The 21,768-nt window shown below is 48.0% G+C and overlaps 1 protein-coding gene across 1 annotated transcript in view; it reads left to right on the top strand.

Annotated features, from left to right (window-relative positions):
* The first annotated feature begins 10,951 nt into the window (after window positions 1-10,951).
* Window positions 10,952-21,768, top strand: part of VPS4B (vacuolar protein sorting 4 homolog B) — a 47,800-nt gene continuing 36,983 nt past the window's right edge. Inside the window, exon 1 of the mRNA XM_060244275.1 lies at window positions 10,952-11,271. Within this exon, the coding sequence (XP_060100258.1) occupies window positions 11,248-11,271 (24 nt within the window). The 5' untranslated portion in view covers window positions 10,952-11,247. The remainder of the gene's footprint in view (window positions 11,272-21,768) is intronic.

The raw sequence follows: 21,768 nt of genomic DNA on the forward strand, positions 1-21,768 counted from the left end.
CAGCTGCTGTGAGAGTCCTCTCCAGCCCCACCCACCTCACAGGGTGTCTGTTGTGGGGGAGGAAGGGAAAGGAGATTGTGAGCCGCTCTGAGACTCTTCAGAGTGGAGGGTGGGATATAAATCCAATATCTTCTTCTTCTTCCTCCTTTGGATTGAAATATGATCCTTCTACTCCTAGGTTCAGTGTGGTTAAGTACTCAAGTCTTTTGTCGCCCTGGGGCTTTTCTTTCATTCTATAGCCATTCACGGAGGGCCACCTAGTGGACAAACCACCCTGATACTCTGCCAAAACAACTTGGATCATGGGTGATTAGCTTGGAACACGGGTGGCCAAACTGCAGCTCAGGGGCCGCATGCGACTGTTTCACCGTGTGGCTCCCAGAGGTCAAAGAGGGACTTAATGCAGGCCCACTCTCAAGGAAGCGTGCTTATTTATTTAATTAATTTTATTTACCTTACGTTTCTATCCCGCTCTCTCCGCAAGCGGACTCAGGGCGGCTGACAGTCCGTTAGGGTTGCCAATCCCCAGGTGGGGGCAGGAGTTCCCCTGGTTTGGAGGCCCTCCCCCCGCTTCAGGGTCGTCAGAAAGTGGGGGGAGGGGAGGGAAATGTCTGCTGGGAACTCTATTATTCCCTATAGAGATTTATTCCCATAAAAAATAATGCAAAATTGATCCGCGGTTATCTGGGGCTCTGGGGGGGGGCTGTTTCTTAAGGTAGAGGCACCAAATTTTCAGTATAGTATCTAGTGCCTCTCCCCAAAATACCCCCCAAGTTTCAAAAAGATTGGACCAGGGGGTCCAATTCTATGAGCCCCAAAAGAAGGTGCCCCTATCCTTCATTATTTCCTATGGAAGGAAGGCATTGAAAAGGTGTGCCGTCCCTTTAAATGTGATGGCCAGAACTCCCTTTGAAGTTCAGTTATGCTTGTCACAGCCTTGATCTTGGCTCCGCCCCAATGTCTCCTGGCTCCGCCCCCAAAGTCTCCTGGCTCCACCCCCAAAGTCCCCAGATATTTCTTAAATTGGACTTGGCAACCCTACAGTCCGTTCAGACGTTTACATTTACAGTTTAAAATCCAATAAAATACAATTACAATTAAAACATTCTAAGGTGCTGTCTTCAGTAGAGGCAGAGTTCTTTTTCCTAATGGTGATCATATAGTAATCATAGCTCTTTAGAGATGTAGGGTGGCAGTCCTCTCCTCAGGTGTTAAAGGCCTGTCAGAACAGTTCTGTTTTGCAGGCCCTGCAGAAGGTAGAGAGATCCCACAGGGTCCTTATGGCCTCCGGGGGGGGGGGGGGGGGCGGCATTCCACGTTTCTGGTGGTGCTGCCACCGAGAAGGCCCTAGCCCTTGTGGAGCATAACCTGGCCTCCTTTGGTCCAGGGATGGACAGTAGATTTTGTGTCCCTGAGAGCAGTGCTCTTTGGGGGACATATGGAGAAAGGTGGTCCCGTAGATAGGCAGGCCCCTGACCATAAAGGGCTTTAAAGGTCGGTGCCAACACCTTGAAACAGACTCGGAACACAATAGGTAGCCAGCGAGCTCTTTCAGCACTGGCTGAATGTGCTCCCACCGCGGGAGGGAATGTGTTCCACCGAGGGAGCTTAGCATCGGGACATCAGTCAGCCACTGAGTGCTGACCCACAGGTAGGCAACTATTTCTGCCATGTGTGTGAAGCAAGGAAGGAGGGGAAAACAGGCAGGCTTGCAAGCTCTTCTCCTCCACCACAGAGGTCACCCAGAGACCTGGAGTGGGGAAAGAGAGTGCAAGAATGGAGGGAGTCACTGAAAGGAGGGACAGAATTAAAAAGGGCTGTGCAGGGTCCCCCCTTAGTTTCATGGCTCTTATAGAAGCTATGTTTACTAACCTCGGAATCAAGGCAAAGAGAGATGCTTAATGATGCAAACCGTGGTCAATGATTGATATGGTACATGTGTGTTTCTTTCTCCCACTGGTGCAAAAAAAAAATTCTCTAACTTTTTCCTATGATGGTCTTATGGGAACTGTTATTCCCAGCTTTAGGTTTTTAAAAGGTCTCCTTCTAGCATGGTCATGTTGTAAAGTGCATACATATGTATTTTATCTTTCTGTGCAAAGAAAGTATTAAGAGTTTTAATAAAGATGTGTGTATATGTGTGTGTGTAATATTTGTTTATGTCTTGTGGCTCTCAAACATCCTCGGGTTATACTATGTGGCTCTTATGTTAAGCACATTTGGCCACCCCTGGCTTGGATCTGTTTACGCATTGCCACATTTGTGAAACCCATTTTGAGACTGTTAGATCTGACTCTCGAAAGCTGACATCCTAAATCTCTTCTGGGTCCCTAAGATGCTACCAGACTCAAATCTATCTCTTCCACAGCAGATCAACACGACCACGCTCTGAAACCCATTTTGAGAACTGTTATTTATAGACAAATTATACCCATCCATTTTGTGATGTGTCGCTGGTGCAGTGCTTTGCAAATGGATTTTGTCGTTCTTGCACAGTAAAAATCTCACAGATTCACTGTCTCTGCTTTGCAAGAGCTAGATAAATATATCTTATCAGAGTGGATCGAGTGCTTTATAGACAGATGGCAATGCAAATGCACTGAAATGTTGCTTTAAAAACACTTTAGAGAAGGTGTGTCAAACATGCAGTTCAGGGGTCAAATCAGGATCCTGGAAGGCTCCTATCAGGCCCCCGAGCAACTGGCTGTCATCTGCTTCCTTCTCCCTCTCTCTTGCTTCCTTCTGCATGACAGCTTGCTTTGCAAGGCTTGCTCAATCGCACAGGAGCTATAGAGCAAAACCTCTATTTTCTCCATTGGCTGAGGCTCCTCCTTGGGGAGGAAGGTGGGGAGGGAGAGCTTGCTTTGCCAGGCTCTCCCAATTGCACAGCGGAGCACTGAGCCAAGCCTCTCTTCCTTCTGTTGGCTGAGGCTCCTCCCCCTCCTGGTCCTCCCCTCTCCAGGGGAAGGAAGGAAAGAGCCAGAGCTTCCTTTGCCCAGTTCCCTGGATCCCATGAGAGAGATAGAAAGAAAGCACCTTTAAGACCAATGAGTGCTAATGTTTTAAGCATGTTTTAGAAGAAGAAGAAGAAGAAGAAGAAGAAGAAGAAGAAGAAGAAGATGATGATGATGATGATGATGATGATGATGATGATGATGATGATGATGATGATGATGATGATGATGATGATATTGGATTTATATCCCGCCCTCCACTCCGAAGAGTCTCAGAGCGGCTCACAATCTCCTTTACCTTCCTCCCCCACAACAGACACCCTGTGAGGTAGGTGGGGCTGAAGAGGGCTCTCACAGCAGCTGCCCTTTCAAGGACAACCTCTGCCAGAGCTATGACTGACCCAAGGTCATGCCAGCAGGTGCAAGTGGAGGAGTGGGGAATCAAACCCGGTTCTCCCAGATAAGAGACCGCACACTTAACCACTACACCAAACTGGCTCTTAAAACTGGCTTTAAAAAAAAAATTAATTGTGTTTGTCTGTGTCCTTTATAAAGTTTATATCTCTACTACCTAATCTTAAATAGGTACACACATGGCCTGGCCCGACATGGCTTGGCCCAACTCAGCATAGCCCGGCCCAACAAGGTCTCGTTTATGTCAGATCCGGCCCTCGTAACAAATGAGTTTGACACCCCTGCTATAGAGGGTAGATACGATTTTTTAAAAATACTTCATAGCACAGAGATTTGGCCTTCAGAAAGCATCCACTTAACAGCCATTTTCTTTGGAACCGGTCTCATGTCATTCAAACCTCAAATTACGAAAAAAAAAATGGGGAAAGGAGTATAGAAGTGTCTCCTGAGAAAGAACTCTTTTTTTAAAAAAAATCCTAATACATAGGCATGTGATGCCCACATAAATCATCCAGATCACGTACTTTATTTAATCTTTTATCTATCTTTGAAAACAAAATAGGATAAATAAACCTAAGCAGAGCTTTTTTTCTGTAGAAAAAGCCCAGCAGGAACTCATTTGCATGGCAGGCCATGCCATTGTTGTTTTGCACAGGGCTTTTTGGTAGGAAAAACCCAGCATGAACTTATTTGCATATTAGGCCACACCCCCTAACGTCAAACTGGCAGAACTGCTTTCCTGTGCATTCCTGCTCCAAAAAACCCCGGGATGTAATGAAATGTCATTCTGTTTTTCAACACGAGAGGGCGCCATCACATCACTAGAAGCACAAAACAGACTGCCTGGACTCAGAATGTGACAAAGTTGTCAAAAGTTGGCTCCAGACCAGTGTTCCCTCTAAACTGAGTTAGTGCAATCTAGCTCAGTTTTTTAACCTCCAGCTCACACCTTTTTGTCTCAGCTCAGGAAAAACTAATTCATGCAGCAGCTCACAACTTTCATGCCAGTGGCCCACAAAGTAGAATTTTTGCTGACAGGACTCCACAGCTTAGACAGAGCATTGCTCCTGAGTGCAGGTAAGCAAAGGGCTGGGTATTGCCAGGGCAACAAAAGGCCTCTTCACATGTGAATGTGTGAGGGGAGGGCAGCTTGTCTCTGGGGGAAGGGACTCCAATCCTCATTCTCCAGGCTGGCAGGAGAAAGATTAGGGTTGCCAATCCCCAGGTGGGGGCAGGGGATCCCCCGGTTTGGAGGCCCTCCCCCCGCTTCAGGGTCATCAGAAAGCAGGGGGGGAGGGAAATGTCTGCTGGCCACTCCATTATCCCCTATGGAGACCGATTCCCAAAGGGTATCATGGAGAATTGATTCGCGGGTATCTGGGGCTCGGGGGGGGGCTTTTTTTTAGCTAGAGGCACCAAATTTTCAGCATAGCATCCAGTGCCTCTCCACAAAATACCCTCCAAGTTTCAAAAGGATTGGACCAGGGGGTCCAATTCTATGAGCCCCAAAAGAAGGTGCCCCTATCCATTATTTCCAATGGAGGGAAGGCATTTAAAAGGTGTGCAGGCCCTTTAAGTGTGATGGCCAGAACTGCCTTTGGAGTTCAGTTGTGCTTTTCACAACCTTGCTCCTGGCTCCACCCCCTAAGTCCCAAGATATTTCTTGAATTCGACTTGGCAACCCAGCAGTGGAAACTATGCTTCACAGTGTGTGATAGCGTAACCAGCTGAAAACCCTATTGTGACATAAGCACACTTAGGGCTTTTTTTGTCGCAGGAACTCCTGTGCATATTAGGCCTCACCCCCGATGTAGCCAATCCTCTTGGAGCTTACAGTAGACCCTGTACTAAGAACCTACTGTAAGCTCCAGGAGGATTGGCTACATCAGTGGGGTGTGTGGCCTAATATGCAAAGGAGTTCCTGCTACAAAAAAAGCCCTGGGCACACCCACCGGCCATCCCAGAAAACTGGAGTGTTTGGAGATGGCAGGAACATCACTTGATGCATTTATCTGGGTTTGTAGCCAAAAATTACATTACAAATAATGTGATGTCATTTCCAGGCCTCACAGCTCCTGAACTTTTCTGAGGGTTCTCCCCCTCCCCACCTACCTTGTCCATTGAACAGTGGGTGCAGCTGCATAACAATCCCTGGATGAGGAGAACGGGCAGCCGGGCAGCCAGCCAGCAGGGGCTTTGCCACACCCCCAGCGGCCCTCATTAACCCCTGGAAAAGCCCACACCACCCTTTCTCCATTTATGTGATTTTGGGCGGTGGGTGGCTTGCTGGCCTTTTGACTGGGGGGGCCAGGAGAGCCCCCGCGAGTAAGGCCTGCTTGGGCTGGCTGGATCTCTAGCCAGCCCAAGTAGGCCTCACTCACCTGAGTTGCCAATCCCCAGGTGGGGGCAGGGGATCCCCTGGATTGGAGGCCCTCCCCCTGCTTCAGGATCATCAGAAAGCAGGGGGAGAGGAGTGAAATGTCTGCTGGACACACTATTATTCCCTATGGAGATTTATTCCCATAGAAAATAAAAATTCTCCAGGAGCCACATGTGGCTCTTACACACACACACACACACACACACATCTCCAGGTATTTCTCAGCCTGGAGTTGGCACCCTCTCTCCAGTTGGCCCAGGGGATAGTCACGCGTCATTCTCAGGAGACCTATGACTGTGTTGCCTGTGATTAACCTTTAGCCTCAGAAAACTCGCAAGGGCTCCCCATTCCTACACTAAGGAAGTAAACGGCATGAAGCGTATGTTATTTCGGGGATGACAGCATTGGCCTGACACAGCTGTGTCGAAATGCTCTCTAAGCCTTGAATCTGCGGGTCATACATGTTTCTAACTGACACAGAGACAGGAGGGAAATGAAATAGGAGGGTGTCACAACTGAGCGGGGTCCTGTTTGTCACATCCTGAGGGGGGAGCACATGAGGAAGCAAGATGGTGTCATTATACCTGCTCAGAGGCGACAGTGATGATGATGATGATGATGATGATGATGATGATGATGATGATGATGATGATGATGATATTGGATTTATATCCCACTCTCCACTCCAAATCTCAGAGTTTCAGAGCGGCTCACAATCTCCTTTATCTTCCTCCCCCACAACAGACACCCTGTGAGGTAGGTGGGACTGAGAGAGGTCTCACAGAAGCTGCCCTTTCAAGGACAACCTCTGCCAGAGCTATGGCTGACCCAAGGCCATTCCAACAGCTGCAAGTGGAGGAGTGGGGAATCAAACCCGATTCTCCCAGATAAGAGTCCGTGCACTTAACCCCTACACCAAACTGGCTCTATACAAATGGAAATGTCTCAAGGACACAGTGCTTTAATCCTGGCTACTGATTATAAGAAGGATGTGTGGCATTTAACTAAGCACAAAAGATGTGATTTTTTAAAAAAACAAAACCTGTCTTTGGAAATGCTTGAATAAGTTACTTAGGGGGAATGACTTAATGAACTGCTATACCAGTACAGCAATTCAGAGCATCATGTGTTAGGGCCCTTTCATAGGGTTGCCAGGCTGGAAAATTCTCCAGGCTGGGAAATACTTGGATATTGTGGGGGAAGAGCCTCAGAAAGGTGAGGTTTGGAAAGGGGAGAGATCTCCGTGGGGTCTAATGCCATAGAATCCACCTTTCAAAGTGGGCATTTTTTCCAAGTGAGGTGGTCTCTGTTGTCCTGGAGATCAACTTGTAATTCCAAACTTGTAATTAAAACTGGGATGTAAGAGATCTCCACTCCAGTCACCACCTGGAGATTGGCAAGCCTATCCTGACATAGCACAGTACTATGGATGAGAAGGAACGGGAAAATGGTGGTTCATTTCATTTTGCGGTGCGTTGGTTTGCCTGATTTGGTGGTTCGGTTCGGTTTTTTTTTTAATTTTCTGAATGAATTGTGGTTCATTGGTTCGTTTGGTTTGGGAGGGCTAGAAAGTACCAGCGTGTCACGAACACGCCCGGCGAGATGCTGTCACCCGGAAGGGGTGGTATCACACCAGGCACGTTTGCCAGGGTGGTATGCCTGGTACAACAGCATCACTCAAGACCGGATCTACATTTTTTTTTGAGGGGGGTCAAAATTAAAAAATGGTGCCCCCTTATGGCCCATTCTACCTTATGGGCCCATTGAATAGAATGGATTCCATACCCAATTTGAGGGCCCCCCTCCGGTGGCGCCCGGGACAAGTCCCCCCCTCTGCCCCCCCCCCCCAGATCCGGCCCCGGCATCTCTTCTGGGTGACATCATCACATTGGGCAAGTGTCCCCCCCCTGCTGATAATGACACAGGCAAACTGCCAAAAAAACAAGTCACTTAGTTTTGCAAGACTTGCATACCATGAGTACCCCCAACCGATTTGAAACGAACCACAAATCGGCTATTTTAGGCAGGAATCACGACTCGTACTTCCGTTCGTGCCCATCCCTACACAGCACCCATCATGGGCGCTGCTACTATTGTGCCATGGAAATTCAGAAAAGGGAAATCGAAGGGGTCTAGCTCAGTGGCCCCCAATCTTTTTGGCACGGGTTTTGTAAAAGTCCATTTTTCAATGGACCAGTGGGGGTGGGGGTGCTACAGTTTTTGCTGCTCCAGGCTGCCCCCACGGCCACCCCCCCCATCCCTGCCCTCCCAATGGGGGTCTTTAAACGAGGAGTAGGCAAAGGTCTCTGCCTCCCTCTGCAGCCCGATTGCTAACAGGCCACGGACCGGGAGTTGGGGACCCCTGGTCCAGCTGCCATCGCAAAGCATGCTAGTTGCAGTGTCAAACCAACAGAGATGCAGAGGGCAGCACAACCCTGTCCAAACCGCTCGCTGACGCTCACGGGATGGTATGGCAGAAGGGCTGCCTCTTTGGCAATCAGTAAGCTATGCCTCTCCTCCCGTGCTCCATCTAGGACAATAATACGTTCTTGCTCACGCCCTGCAGCAACAGTTGTTTACTAGGATGTAAGAGCCTAAAACCCACAGGGAGCTGCAGTAACTGAGATGACCCTGAAACCATCCTTCGGACCTCTAATTAAAGCAATTAGCTCGAAATCAAGCACAATCGAACAGTTAATCATACCCAGCGCATACATACTGGAGTGCACGTTGCACTTGTTTATAATCTGACATGTGTTCTGATTCATTTCCTTCTGAACGTTTGCAGACAGGAACGCATTATCTTTAATTAGTCGAAATAATGGCTATTGGAGAGCAAATTAGGATGACTCTTTAAGCACGACGGATGACTTTCTATTGCGTTGCGGCTCAAAGGTCAGGAATCCAGAGTTCCTAAGGAGGAAGTGCCTAGGAGCTATTAATACTGAGAAACAGCACTGATGTTCAGAAACGGGTTTGGATCAAGAGTGTGAGGAGTACATAAGAAGATAAGAGAAGCCATGTTGGATCAGGCCAATGGCACATCCAGTCCACCACTCTGTCACACAGTGGCAAAAAAAAAAAACACCAAGTGCCATCTAGAGGTCCACTAATGAGGCTAGAAGGCCTTCCACTGTGCCCTCCCCCCAAGCACAAGAATACAGAGCATCACTGCCCCGGACAGAGAGTTCCAACGATAAGCTGTGGCTAAGAGCCATTGACGGACCTCTGCTCCATATGCTTATCCATTCCCCTCTTGAAGCTGTCTATGCTTGTAGCCGCCACCACCTCCTGTGGCAGTGAATTCCATGTGTTATTCACCCTTTGGGTGAAGTACTTCCTTTTATCTGTTTTAACCTGACTGCTCAGCAATTTCATCGAATGCCCATGAATTCTTGTATTGTGAGAAAGGGAGAAAAATACTTCTTTCTCTACCTTCTCCATCTCATGCATAACCTTGTAAACCTCTATCAGGTCACCCCGCAGTCCACGTTTCTCCAAGCTCAAGAGCCCCAAGCGTTTTAACCTTTCTTCATAGGGAAAGTGTTCCAACCCTTTAATCATTCTAGTTGCCCTTTTCTGCACTTTTTCCAAGTGCAGGAGGAGGAAAGACGTGGCGTTGCCAGTCTTCAGGTGGGGCCTGGGGAGCTCCTGCTTTTACAACTGATCTCCAGTTGGCAGAGATCAGCATCCCTGGAGAAAACGTCAGCAGAGACCGGCATGGCCGGTGCATGGGAGTAGGCCAAGTAGGCAGCTGCCTAGGATGCCACCTGGCCTAGGGGGCACCGCCAGGTTCCCCCTCTCTCCACATGCAGCATGTACGCTCCTTGGAGACTGTCTTCCCAAATGAAAAACAGGCTCCATGAAGCACAGATGTTGCACGGCTGGTTTCACATCCCCCCCCCCCCCCCGAGTCTGTTACAGACCTGGAAATGTAAATGTGGACAGCACCTGTGCAGTGTGCTCCTTGGAGCCCAGCAGGGATAAATTAACCAATTGTAAAAGCTGAAGAAGAGCCAATTACAGTTTCTAAACATTGGCTCCTGTTGAAGTTGTCTGCTGCCACTCCTCCTTCCTACTCTACTTTAACAGAGCCCTGGGGTGGGAGCCATAGCTCAGTGGAAGAGCATCTTTCTCAGACGCACAAGGTCTTGTCCCTGGCACCTCCAGCTAAAAGGATCAAGTGGTATTCTCACAATTTTTATTGCTTAATCTCACAAATTAAAAAAAATAAAACTTAAAATAAAAAATGTAAACTAAAAATGTAAATAGTTTCAAGTTTCTTCATTTCTCCTACAATCCTCTGTTTATTAAATTTCAGGGGCGGGGCGCTGGTGGGCAACTCACCTAGGGCACCAAAAACCCTAGCACCGGCAGACCGGGACCAGGGAGGTAAAGATTAGGTAGCAGAGATATAAACTTTATAAAGGACACACACCAACACAATTAAATATATTTTTAAAAAGCTTTAAAAATGCTTAAAATCTTGGCACTCATTGGTCTTAAATGTGCTTTCTTTGTATTTCTCCCATGGGATCCAGGGAACTGGGCAAAGGAAGCTCTGGCTCTTTCCTTCTTTCCCCAGGAAACCAGGAGGGGGGAGGAGCCTCAGCCAATAGAAGGAAGAGAGGCTGGGCTCAGTAGCTCTGCTGTGCGACTGAGAGAGCCTGGAAAAGCAAGCTCTCCCTACCGCTTTCCGCCCCAAGGGAAGAGGCTCAGCCAATGGAGAAAATAGAGGTTTTGCCATGTAGCTCCTGTGCGATTCAGCAAGCCTGGCAAAGCAAGCTGTTTTGCAGAAGGAAGCATGAGAAAGGGGGGAAGCAGCAGATGACAGCCAGTTACTCAGGGGCCTGATAGGAGCCCTCTGGGGGCCAGATTTGGCCCCCGGACCGCATGTTTGACACCCCTAGTTTAGTGTGTGTGGCTGCAGCAGCCCAATACCAACAAAACCCAGTAACTCGTTTATTTATTAAACAGGGAAGGAAGGAACTCCCAAAGCCGCCTACACACTCCTAGCTGACGAAATCCCGCAGGTGTAGGTGGGGGGGGGGGAGACACCTTTCACGACCAGAGACGACTCTGACCGCAGCACAACCCCGCGAAGGTTCACGGGCGCGAATGAAGGGGAAAGGGAGCACGGAGCAGCGTCTACGCATGCGCACCGATCGAAGCCCCTTTTTCTCCCCCGCCCTCTTCTCGTCCTGCGCGCTTTCTTGACGTCACTTCCGCCTCCTTCCTGCTTTCCTCCCCCGAGGGGCTCGGCCGCGCGGCGCGTGGCGTCACCAGGGCCTAGCGGAAGCGGAAGGGAAGTTTGGTTTCGCTGCCAGCCGGCGGCTGAGGCTCCTTTGCGGAAGTAGCTCCGGCCCTGGACCTTGGGGACTCCCCCCCGCCCCACCTCTGTGGGACCGCGGACGGGATTGAGGGAGCGCTCTGCTTTGAAAGAAAACCGCCGTTTCTGTTTCCCCGGCGGCGGCAGAAGCGCCTCGTGCCCCGCCCATCATGGCGGCCTCGTCAAACCTGCAGGTAGGCAGCCCGGCCGGCCGGGCGGAGGAGGGAGAGGGGAGGCGGGCGGAGGACGGCGGGAAGGCCGGCAGGGGGAGGCGCTGGCCCAGCCTGACTTCTCTGCCTTCCCAACCTGTAATTAGGTCCGGAATCCGCTGCCCCGAGATGTGTGAGAGGCTTCAGCCGCCTTAGGGGAGGAGGCCGCTGTCTGCCTGGCAGAACCCGGAGTCAGAGTTCCTCCTGCGCTGCAGGGTCCCGTGAGCAAAAATCCTACCTTGGGAGCTCCTGGCATTAAAGTTGGGAGCTCCTGCATCCGTTATGGTGCTCTGGGGTCCTCCTTCCTGAGCTAAGACAAAAATGGGTGAGCTGGAGGCTAAAAATCTGTGCGCTAACCCAGCTTAGAGGGAACACTGCTCGGAGTATGTCCTGGTTTTTATGCTTCGGCGTCCTTAGGACGTTGTCCTCTCTCCCAGCTTAGGACGTTGTCCTCTCTCCCGTTTTGAAGGCTGCCGTACAAGCGTGCTGGGTTTAGACTGGGTTGAGGTTGTCTGTGTCTCAATAAGCGTGTGTTCTTGTTACAAGGCGCTGACTGAGCTCACTGTATAACATTGGAACAATGTGTGGGTTATGCCTGTTAGAAGCCAGGGCAACTCTGAGTAGATCCTGTATCTTAGAGGTGGCCAAACTGGGGCTCAGGAGCCACACATGGCTCTTTCAAACATATTGTGTGGCTCTCAACACCCCCTTCCACATTGGAAGGCATTTCTCTCTTTAAATCACTTTGCCAAGCCAGCCAGGCGCTTGGAGGATGCAGTTAAAGTTGCTTTCTTTCCACCTCCCTCTCCCTCATCTATTTCCTGCCTGCCTTCCTGTCTTGTGGCTCTCTAACACCTGATGTTCATGTCTTGCAGCTCTCAAACATCTCATGTTTATTCCATGTGGCTCTTACTTTAAGCAGGTTTGGCCACACCTGCTGTATCTTGTCGTTCTTCCCAGCAGGGACCCAAGAGCAGCTTACATCGTTGTCCTCTCTCCCATTTTATCCTCACAACAACCCTGTGAGATTGAAGGACACCTCCTCTGTTTAGCCTCCTCTATTTAGACTGGTTCAGGGTGTTGGGCATCCCATTAGGTGTGCCCAACATATTGGCCAATCCAAGGTCGTCTGCTTCTCAGTAAACATCTTCTTGTGACAAAGAGCTGACCAAGCCCACTTAATAACACTGGGACCAGGGAGGCGTGTGTATGTGTGCGGGTTACGCCTGCTAGAAGTCAGGAAAACGTGGAGTATATCCTTAGCTTGTTTATATCTCATCTTTCTCCCTAACGGGGACCGAAAACCAGCTTACATCATTATCTTCTCCCCCATTTTATCCTCACAACAATCCTGTTAGGTTGAAGGATGCCATACAAGCCTGCACGGTTTAGACTGGTTCGTGGTGTTGGGCGTCCCCCTTACGTGTATCCAACAAGTTGGCCAGTCTGTCTCCGAGGTCATCTGTGTCTCAGTAAACGTGTTCTTGTTAAAAAGAGCTGACTGAACCCACTTTGGGACAAAGGAAGCGGGTGTCGGGGGGGGGGCGTTTACGCCTGTTAGAAGTCAGAATATATCCTTTACTTGTTCATATCTTGTCTTTTTCCCTAACGAGGCCCCAAAAATAGCTTACATCATTATTCTCTCTCCCATTTTATCCTGACAAGAACCCTGTGGGGTAGGCTAGGCTGAGAGTGTGTGACTAGTTCAAGTCCATCTAGCAAGCTTCTGTGTAGGGTTGCCAGCTCTAGATTGGGAAACCCCTGGAGATTTGGGGATAGAGCCGGGGGGACCCCAGTGGGGTCCAGTGCCACAGAGTCCACCCTCCAAAGCATCCATTTTCTCCAGAGGGACTGATCTCTGTAGTCTGCAAATGAGCTGTCATTCCAGGGTATCCTCAGGTCCTGCCTGGAGGCTGACATCACTACTTCCGAGGCACAAGTGGGGGCTTAAACTGGGGTCCCCCGGGTCATAGTCCAATACTTTAACCCTTCCACCATGCTGGCTTTTTTATGTTAAGAAAGATAACATAAATTTTTATCCTGCTCTTTCTTAGAAGAGTTCAGGGCATAAGAACATAAAAGAAGCCATGTTGGATCAGGCCAATGGCCCATACAGTCCAACACTTTGTGCACAATCACACATGTGCATCTGCCTCTGGGGAGGGAGGGAAAGAGTCAGAGCTTCCTTTGCCCAGTTTCCTGGATCCCATGGGAAAAACCCAGGTGCCATCAGGAGGTCCATCAGTGGGGCCAGGACACTAGAAATCCTCACACTGTTGCCCCTCCCAAGCACCAAGAATACAGAGCATCACTTGCCCCAGACAGAGAGTTCCAACAATAAGCTGTGGCTAATAGCCACTGATGGACTGCTCCATATGTTTATCCAATCCCCTCTTGAAGCTGGCTATGCTTGTAGCCACCACCACCTCCTGTGGCAGTGAATCCCACGTGTTAATCACCCTTTGGGTGAAGAAGTACTTCCTTTTATCTGTTCTAAAACATATATCTTTGTATCCTGTCCTCACTCCATGGTGCTCAGATCAGGTTCTCCTGTGTTATGTACCTTAGCAACAGTGGGCGCAATCGCACAAGGAATCTGGTGTGGCAATATCCTGACTTTGAAAAAGCCGGTATTCTTTGATGCATGTGGGGCCATTCACACAGCCCCCGCCCTCCTGCCAGGAGAGGCACAGGCCGCACACGCGCAAGAGGAGCATTCAGACTGCTCACACATCACATGCCCATGCTGTTCAGGCAGCCGAGAAACTCGCCCTACATACACTTTAGAGACTTGCTACCAGGAAGTACCTGGTAGCTATTTATTCTTGTCCCAGCCCGTCCTAAAATGAGTCAAGGATGGGCAGGACTTGGGAGGCAGATGCACGTGTGTGATTGTGCACATTAAATCCAAATGGGAGGCGTGGCTCAGTCAAGCCACATCTCTTGTGTGATCACACCCACTGTGAGATAGGCTCAGCTGAGGGGGGGCAGAAAGTCTGCTTCGGCCTCAGCCATTCCTGCCTGTGCTCTGAAAAACACCCCAAACAGATATTTTGAGTTCCCTGGCATTTTTCAACAGACTATACGAAGGGCGGGGAGGAAACGTTTAAGGCAGGGGTGTCAAACATGCAGCCCAGGGGCTGAATCAGGCCCCCGAAGGGCTTCTGTCAGGCCCCCAAGCAACTGGCTCTTGTCTGCTTCCTTCTCCCTCTCTCTTGTTTCCTTCTGCATCTCAACTAGCTTTGCAAGGCTTGCTCAATGGCACAGGAGTTACTGAGCTAAACCTCAGTTTTCTCCATTGGTTGAGGCTCCTCCCCCTCATGGTCCCCTGGGGAGGGAGGGAAAGAGTCAGAGCTTCCTCTGCCCAGTTTCCTGGATCCCATGGGGAAAATACAAAGAAAGCACCTTTTTAAGACCAACAAGTGCTAATGTTTTAAGCATGTTTTATTTTAGTTTTAGTTTTTTTAGGGGGGGGGGGTTAAAATCTTTAATCATGTTTGTCTGTGTTCGTTAAAAAGTTTACAACTCTGCTGCCTAATATTAAACAGGTACACACATGGCCCGGCCTGACAAAATCTCATCTATGTCAGATCCGGCCCTCATAACAAATGAGTTAGACACCCCTGGTTTAAGGCATGATGGAAAAACGTTTGTTGCCTTTGAATGCTAGTGGATGGGAGATAAGTAATACTTTGCTGTCCCTGTGGGATTCTTAGAGGCATCTCGGGTGACCGCCGCTAAAGAGGAGAGGCTGTGGCTCAGTGATTTGTGTGCAGAATGCCCCAGGTTCAGTCCCTGGCACCCCAAGTCAAATAAATCAGGTTGTAGGTGATGGTGATGATATTGGATTTATTTCCCACCCCTCCGCTCTGAACCTCAGAGTCTCAGAGCAGCTCACAATCGCCTTTATCTTCCTCCCCCACAACAAACACCCTCTGAGATGAGTGGGGCTAAGAGGGCTCTCCCAGCAGCTGCCCTTCCAAGGACAGCTCTGCGAGAGCTATGGCTGACCCGAGGCCATTCCAGCAGCTGCAAGTGGAGGAGTAGGGAATCAAACCCGGTACTCCCAGATAAGAGTTTGCACACTTAACCACTACGCCAAACTGTCTTTATGAGAGAGCTCTGCCTGCAACCTTGGAGAGCTGTTGCCAGTCAGTAGGCAATACTGACCTTCATAGACCTGTGTTTCTTATTCAAGATAAAGCAGCTTCCTGTGTGTAGTACTGAACTAGGTGGACACCTGGTCTGATCCAGCCAATCAGTGCGTGCATTCTGAAGAGTTCTGACAGCATGCATTATTGGCAAAAAGGTCATCATTATGTGTCCCCTATTTAAATTACCAAGAACTACTTCCAATCTCAGTGGGTGGAACCACTGTGCCAGCTTATGTCCTTCCATTTCAAAAACGAGGAATGTCTTTTGGAGGTGCCTGATATGGGCATGTAGGTATATGATTATCTTAGAAGAAGGAAGTGGGAGGATCGTTGTTGCACTTATAGTGCAATCCTATGCAGAGCTACTTCAGTCTAAGCCCATTGAAATGAATGCTGGAGGAATTCTTTTGATTGCACTGTTAGTGTTTTCTGCAGCTTTCTGGTTCATGGGAGCTTTCTCATGAGAGCCAGATTGGTGTAGTGGTTAAGCGTGTGGACTCTTATCTGGGAGAACCGGGTTTGATTTCCCCACTTGCACCTGCTGGAATGGCCTTGGGGCAGCCATTGATATTGCAAGAGTTGTCCTTGAAAGGGCAACTTCTGGGAGCAAGCAGGGTGTCTGTTGTGGGGGGAGAAGATATAGGAGATTGTAAATTGCTCTGAGTCTCTGATTCAGAGAGACGCGCAGGGTATAAATCTGCAGTCTTCTTCTCTCCCTTCCCCCTCCTAATTTTGGAGAATCAGCATTCAGCTGTTGTTTGGTGACTGAGAATTAATAGTGGAAGGAAGTACTTTATTCTGGAAAGGTTTCATTTTCCTAGCATTCCTTGTAAAAGGTTTATATCTCTAGCATGGGGCTGAACTTGGATCAAGGCAATACGGAGAGAGGGCATGGACTTTAATCCTGTAATCTGTTCATGATATCATGTATCGGAACCACCCCTGCGATTCTTGCTAGGTTTTAAAGATAATGGGGTATTCACATTTTTTCCCTTTAAAAAGTTAGGACTGTGCTGCGAGTCACGGGTGTGCGGGTGTCTGTTTTATTAGTGAAACGGTTACTCTCCTGTTCCGCCCAGTTTCAGTTGGGATGACCCTTGTGCAGGTGTAATTCAGGTTAGAGACCGGAAAGAATTGGGTATATTTCCCCCAAGATCTTTGGGCTAATGTGGAGCTCACCTTCTCTCAGGAAAGGCTGTTTTCCCCATTAGCCATATTAAGTGCTGTACTACTTCTGCTATTAACTCTCTGCCTTTTGTTGCGCTAATGACCAAAATCCTGTTTCCTGACTTTCTACGAATGTAAGAAAACAACTTTGTTGCGCGTCAAGGTAGGACCTGGGAGAATTAGCAACCGAAAATGGAGGCCTGATGACGACAGCAGTGTCATAACAGTGGAGTGGCAGCCAAAAACAGATGGCTCCAGAGCTACTGAGGGACGGTGAACAAAAATTCTCACACAGACCTAAGAGGGGCAGAAGAGTGTGGCTTTCGGATGAAGCCAACAATATGATAATTAGAAGAGCCCTGCTGGATTGACTCAGCGGGGAGCAGCTGCTGGTAGGCCAGTCCGGGCTGGGTGGAGGGAGTGGGAGGGAGATACAAAGAAGGCCACCGGGCAGCGGGAGGGAAGGAAAGGGGGGCGAATGCTCCACTGGCCACAAGTTTCTTGTGGGTCTCCCATCTTGTAATCTCTAACATAGTTTACCTTTTTCCCCACAGCACTGCATCAGGCTGATGCTTTCAGTGGGCTATCTACTAGAACCCCAAGATATATTTTTTCTCACTTTCAGCAAGTTCCAAACCCATTAGCCCAGGGGTGCCAAACTCATTTATTTATGAGGTCTGGATCTGACATAAATGAGACCCTGTCGGCCGGGCTATGTCAGGCTGAGCCATGTGTGTACCTATTTAAGATTAGGTAGCAGAGATATAAACTTTATAAAGGAACACGACAAACATGATTCAAGATTTTTTTTTTTTTTAAAGCAGCTTAAAAGATTAGCACTTGTTGGTCTTAAAGGTGCTTTTTTTTGCATCTCTCCCATGGGATGCAGAGAGCTGGGCAAAGGAAGCTCTGGCTTGTTCCTTCTTTCCCCAGGGGACCAGGAGGGGGAGGAGCATCAGCCAATTGAAGGAAGAGAGGCTTGACTCAGTAGCTCTTGAGCGATTGCGATTGAGAGAGCCTGGCAAACCATGCTATCCCTCCCCCACTCTCTCCCCAAAGGAGGAGCCTCAGCCAATGGAGAAAATAGAGGCTTTGCTTTGTAGCTCCTGTGCAATTGAGCAAGCCTAGCAAAGCAAGCTGTAATGCAGAAGGAAGCAAGAGAGAGCAAGAAGGAAGCAGATGACAGCCAGTTGCCCCAGGGGCCTGATAGGAGCCCTCTGGAGGCCAGATTTGGGCCCTGGGCCAACATGTTTGACACCCCTGGCCTATATTTGAAGTTCTGTTTCTTTTGTCCCAATGTGCATCGCCTTACACTTACTAATATTGAACCATTTACTATATTGTTGCCCACTCATCCAATTTGTAGAGATCTTCCTTGAGCTTTTCACAGACAGCCTTGGTTTTCACCATCCTGAATAATTTTGTCATCCACAAACCTGGCCACTGTGTTGCTCACCACTAGTTGCAGATAATTTATAAACACATCAAATAGTACCGATCCCAGCTCTGATCCTTGTGGGACCCCACTGCTTACTTCTCTCCGTGTGAGAAATGTCCATTTACTCCTACCCTTTGCTTCCTGTCATTTAAACAATTTTTAATCCATAAGACCACCCCATCCTCTTCTGACATGAGTGCTAAGCTTACTCAGGAGTCTTTGTTGCAATACCTTGTCAAAAGCCTTTTAAAATCCTGGTATATAAAGTCTGTTGGGTCACCATTGTCTATATGCTTTCTCAAAGAACTCCAAAAAGTTGGCAAGGCAAGACTTCCCTTTGCCTAATAATTTTATCTTTTATTGCATTTTCTACTAACTTGTCTGGGAGAGACGTTAGGGTGGCTGGCCTGTAATTTCCTGGTTTTCTTCTGGACCCCTTTTAAAAATAGATGTAACGTTTGTTACTCATCGGTCTTCTGGTACAGTGGCTGAATTTAGTGATAGGTTGCATATCTGGGTTAGTAGACCAACTATCTCACATTGGAGTTCCATAAGAATTCTCAGGTGTATGCCATCTGGACCTAGAGACTTTTCAGTCTTTCGTTTTCCCAACTGGTATAAAACTTGTCATCTCAATTCTAATAACGTTTATTTTAGTCATTATGTACTTTGATGCACCCCTTAGCTTTGTGCAGGGGTGGAATTCTAGCAGGAGCTCCTTTGCCTATTAGACCACACACCCCTGATGTAGCCTATCCTCCAAGAGCTTACAAAAAGAACCTTGTAAGCTCTTGGAGGATTGGCTACATCAGGGGCATGTGGCCTAATAGGCAAAGGAGCTCCTGCTAGAATTCCACCCCTGACTTTGTGCACCCCAAGGCAAGCGCCTCACCAGCCTTGCCCTTGTTACAGCTCTGTCAGCAGAAGCTGAGGCTCAGAGAAGATGGGTAGCCTCACATCACCTCAGTTTGACTCAGTTCTTCAGATTCCCTCCCTGGAAATAGTGACTGTGGCATGGGTACGTGCCCCACACTTTCTGCAGCAAGCAAAAAATTCATTGAGCTTCTCTGCCATCTTCCTGTCTCATCCACGGTCATCTCATCCTCATATCTCTTCAGTTTGACTCAGTTCTTCAGACTCCATCCAGAGGCCCAATTGCTTCTCTGGCTGGTTTTCTGCTTTGTATATATTTACATAAATATTTATATATTGAAAGAAATGTCTTGATGCTTTTAGCAATCGGCTCCTGAAATTCTCTTTTGTGAGACTAATTATTGACTTTCCAGAGCCTGGGGTCCGTTCTGTTCAATTCATTGGGGCAGACATTGAACTTTTTAAAAGAAGCCTCTTTTATGTTTTATAGCAGGGGTGTCGAACTCATTTGTTATGAGGGCTGGATCTGACATAAACGAGACCTTGTCGGGCCGGGCCATGTGTGTACCTATTTAAGATTAAGTAGCAGAGATCTAAGCTTTATAAAGGACACAGACATATGCAATTGAAAAATGTTTTAACACCTTAGCACTCATTGCTCTTAAAAGTGCTTTCTTTGTATTTCTTCCATGGGATCCAGGATACTGGGCAAAAGAAGCTCTGGCTCTTTCCTTCCATCCTCAGGGGGCCAGGAGGGAGAGGAGCCTCAGCCAATAGAAGGAAGAGAGGCTTAACTCAGTAGCTCTGCTGTGCAATTGAGAGAGCCTGGCAAAGCACACTCTTCCTCCCCAAGAGAGGAGCCTCAGCCAATGGAGAACATAGAGGTTTTGCTCTGTAGTTCCTCTGCAACTGTGCAAGCCTGGCAAAGCAAGCTGTTATGCAAAAGGAAGCAAGAAAGAGGGAGAAGAAAGCAGACGACACCCAGTTGCTTGGGGGCCTGATAGGAGCCCTCCAGGGGCCTGATTTGGCCCCTGGGCCATATGTTTGACACCCCTGTTTATAGCTTCCTTGACTTGCATTGTTTACCATGCAGGCATTCCTTTAGACTTGGTGATGCCTTTCCTCACCTGTGGAATGCATTCTGTTTGGGCTTCAATGGATATGGTTTTCAAAAGCTTCCATGCATTCTCTAGGGATTTGATTCTCTTGTTCTTCTCTCATTCCACTTTGGCAGCCCAGAGCTCAACCAAGATTTTATTCAGGGAACCTATTCAATGCAAGTCTACATATCTTTGGTGGAAGGAATATACTATGTGTAATTGAAGGCTAGGGGGAAATAAAAAATGGGATTATGGTGCTTCCCTCCCCCCCCCCCCCATAGACTTTTCCAATAGAAGAAAATGGAATTTTTAGGGAATACTGAAAATAACTCCTATAATCCCCCCCTCGTTTGTGTTATGAAGCCTGAGGCTTAGCTCAAAATGTACAGTGTGAATTTTTTTTAATGTAAGACACTCTACAGTATTAGATTATAATTACCAACACTGTAGGCATATATAGCATTTTCAAGAATATTTTTATTTGCATTGAAACAATGTTGTTCAGTTGCACAGTCGAGTCTGTCTCTTTGAGATCCCATGGACCAAGTCACAGCAGGCCCTCCTGTCTTCCACCATCCTCCGAAGTCTGCTCAAATTCGTGTTAGTTACCTCAGTAACGCTGTCCAGCCATCTCATCTTTTGCCGTTTCCGTCTTCTTTTGCCTGCTGTCTTTCCCAGCATCAGGGTCTTCTCCAGTGAGTGCTCCCTTCTCATTTGATGGCCAAAGTATCTGAGCTTCAGCTTCAGCATCTGGCCTTCCAGGGAACAGTCTGGGTTGATTTCCCTTAGGACTGACTGATTGGGTCTTCTTGCAGTCCAAGGGACTCTCAAGAGTCTTCTCCAGCACCACAGCTCGAAAGCATCTATTCTTCTGCAACAATATAAGATCCAAATACACTGATAGTCCTACCCATTGTTGCTCTCTGGGAGTTTTTGTCCAAATAATACATCTTTTTTGCACTGAACATCCAACTATTCTGGCAGTTCTTACCTATTGTGAATCTATGAAAAAGGTTCTGTCCAAATAATATACTTTTTTGTTTCCTATGTTTGTTTCCTATATTCAATGTTTATTTTTTCCTGCCTCTAGATGGCAAAAATTAAGATAGACATGCTATGATAGCATAGAGTTCAGCAGTTTTCAGTGAGATTTAAGTCTCCTAAATATGTCAGATAGCTAAGTTATAAATAATGCCTTATTTGTCAGGGGTGGCCAATGGTAGCTGTCCAGATGTTTTTTGCCTACAACTCCCATCAGCCCCAGCCAGCACGGTCAATGGCTGGGGCTGATGGGAGTTGTAGACAAAAAACATCTGGAGAGCTACCGTTTGCCACCCCTGTTATATGTTGTTAAATCAGTAAAAGAAGTATAGGTTTGATAAGCCTGCAAATTCTGCATATATTTCCATTTCCCCCAGAATGTCTGTGAGGTTTTTTTCTCTGTGGCTTCGAAATACCTAGAAATTTCATATCTGCCTGTATAACCCATGCCTCCTACCCCATTTGCGACCCTTTGTACAACATTAGTTTCTCAGACCTCCCTCGGAATAGTTTGTATACCGTGGGAGTCAGTCTTGCAGTATTCTCTTATGCCTGCAGATTCTCATAGAGCAGGGGTGGCGAACCCTTTTTCTGCCAAGGGCCATATGGATATTTATAACATCATTCGCGGGCCATAAAAAATTATCAACTTAAAAAACAGTGCTCCGCCAAGGGAGAACGATTCAGGCTGGCAAGATTAATACAAATA

This window comes from Heteronotia binoei, chromosome 7 (assembly GCF_032191835.1).
Source record: "Heteronotia binoei isolate CCM8104 ecotype False Entrance Well chromosome 7, APGP_CSIRO_Hbin_v1, whole genome shotgun sequence".
Lineage (NCBI taxonomy): Eukaryota > Metazoa > Chordata > Lepidosauria > Squamata > Gekkonidae > Heteronotia > Heteronotia binoei.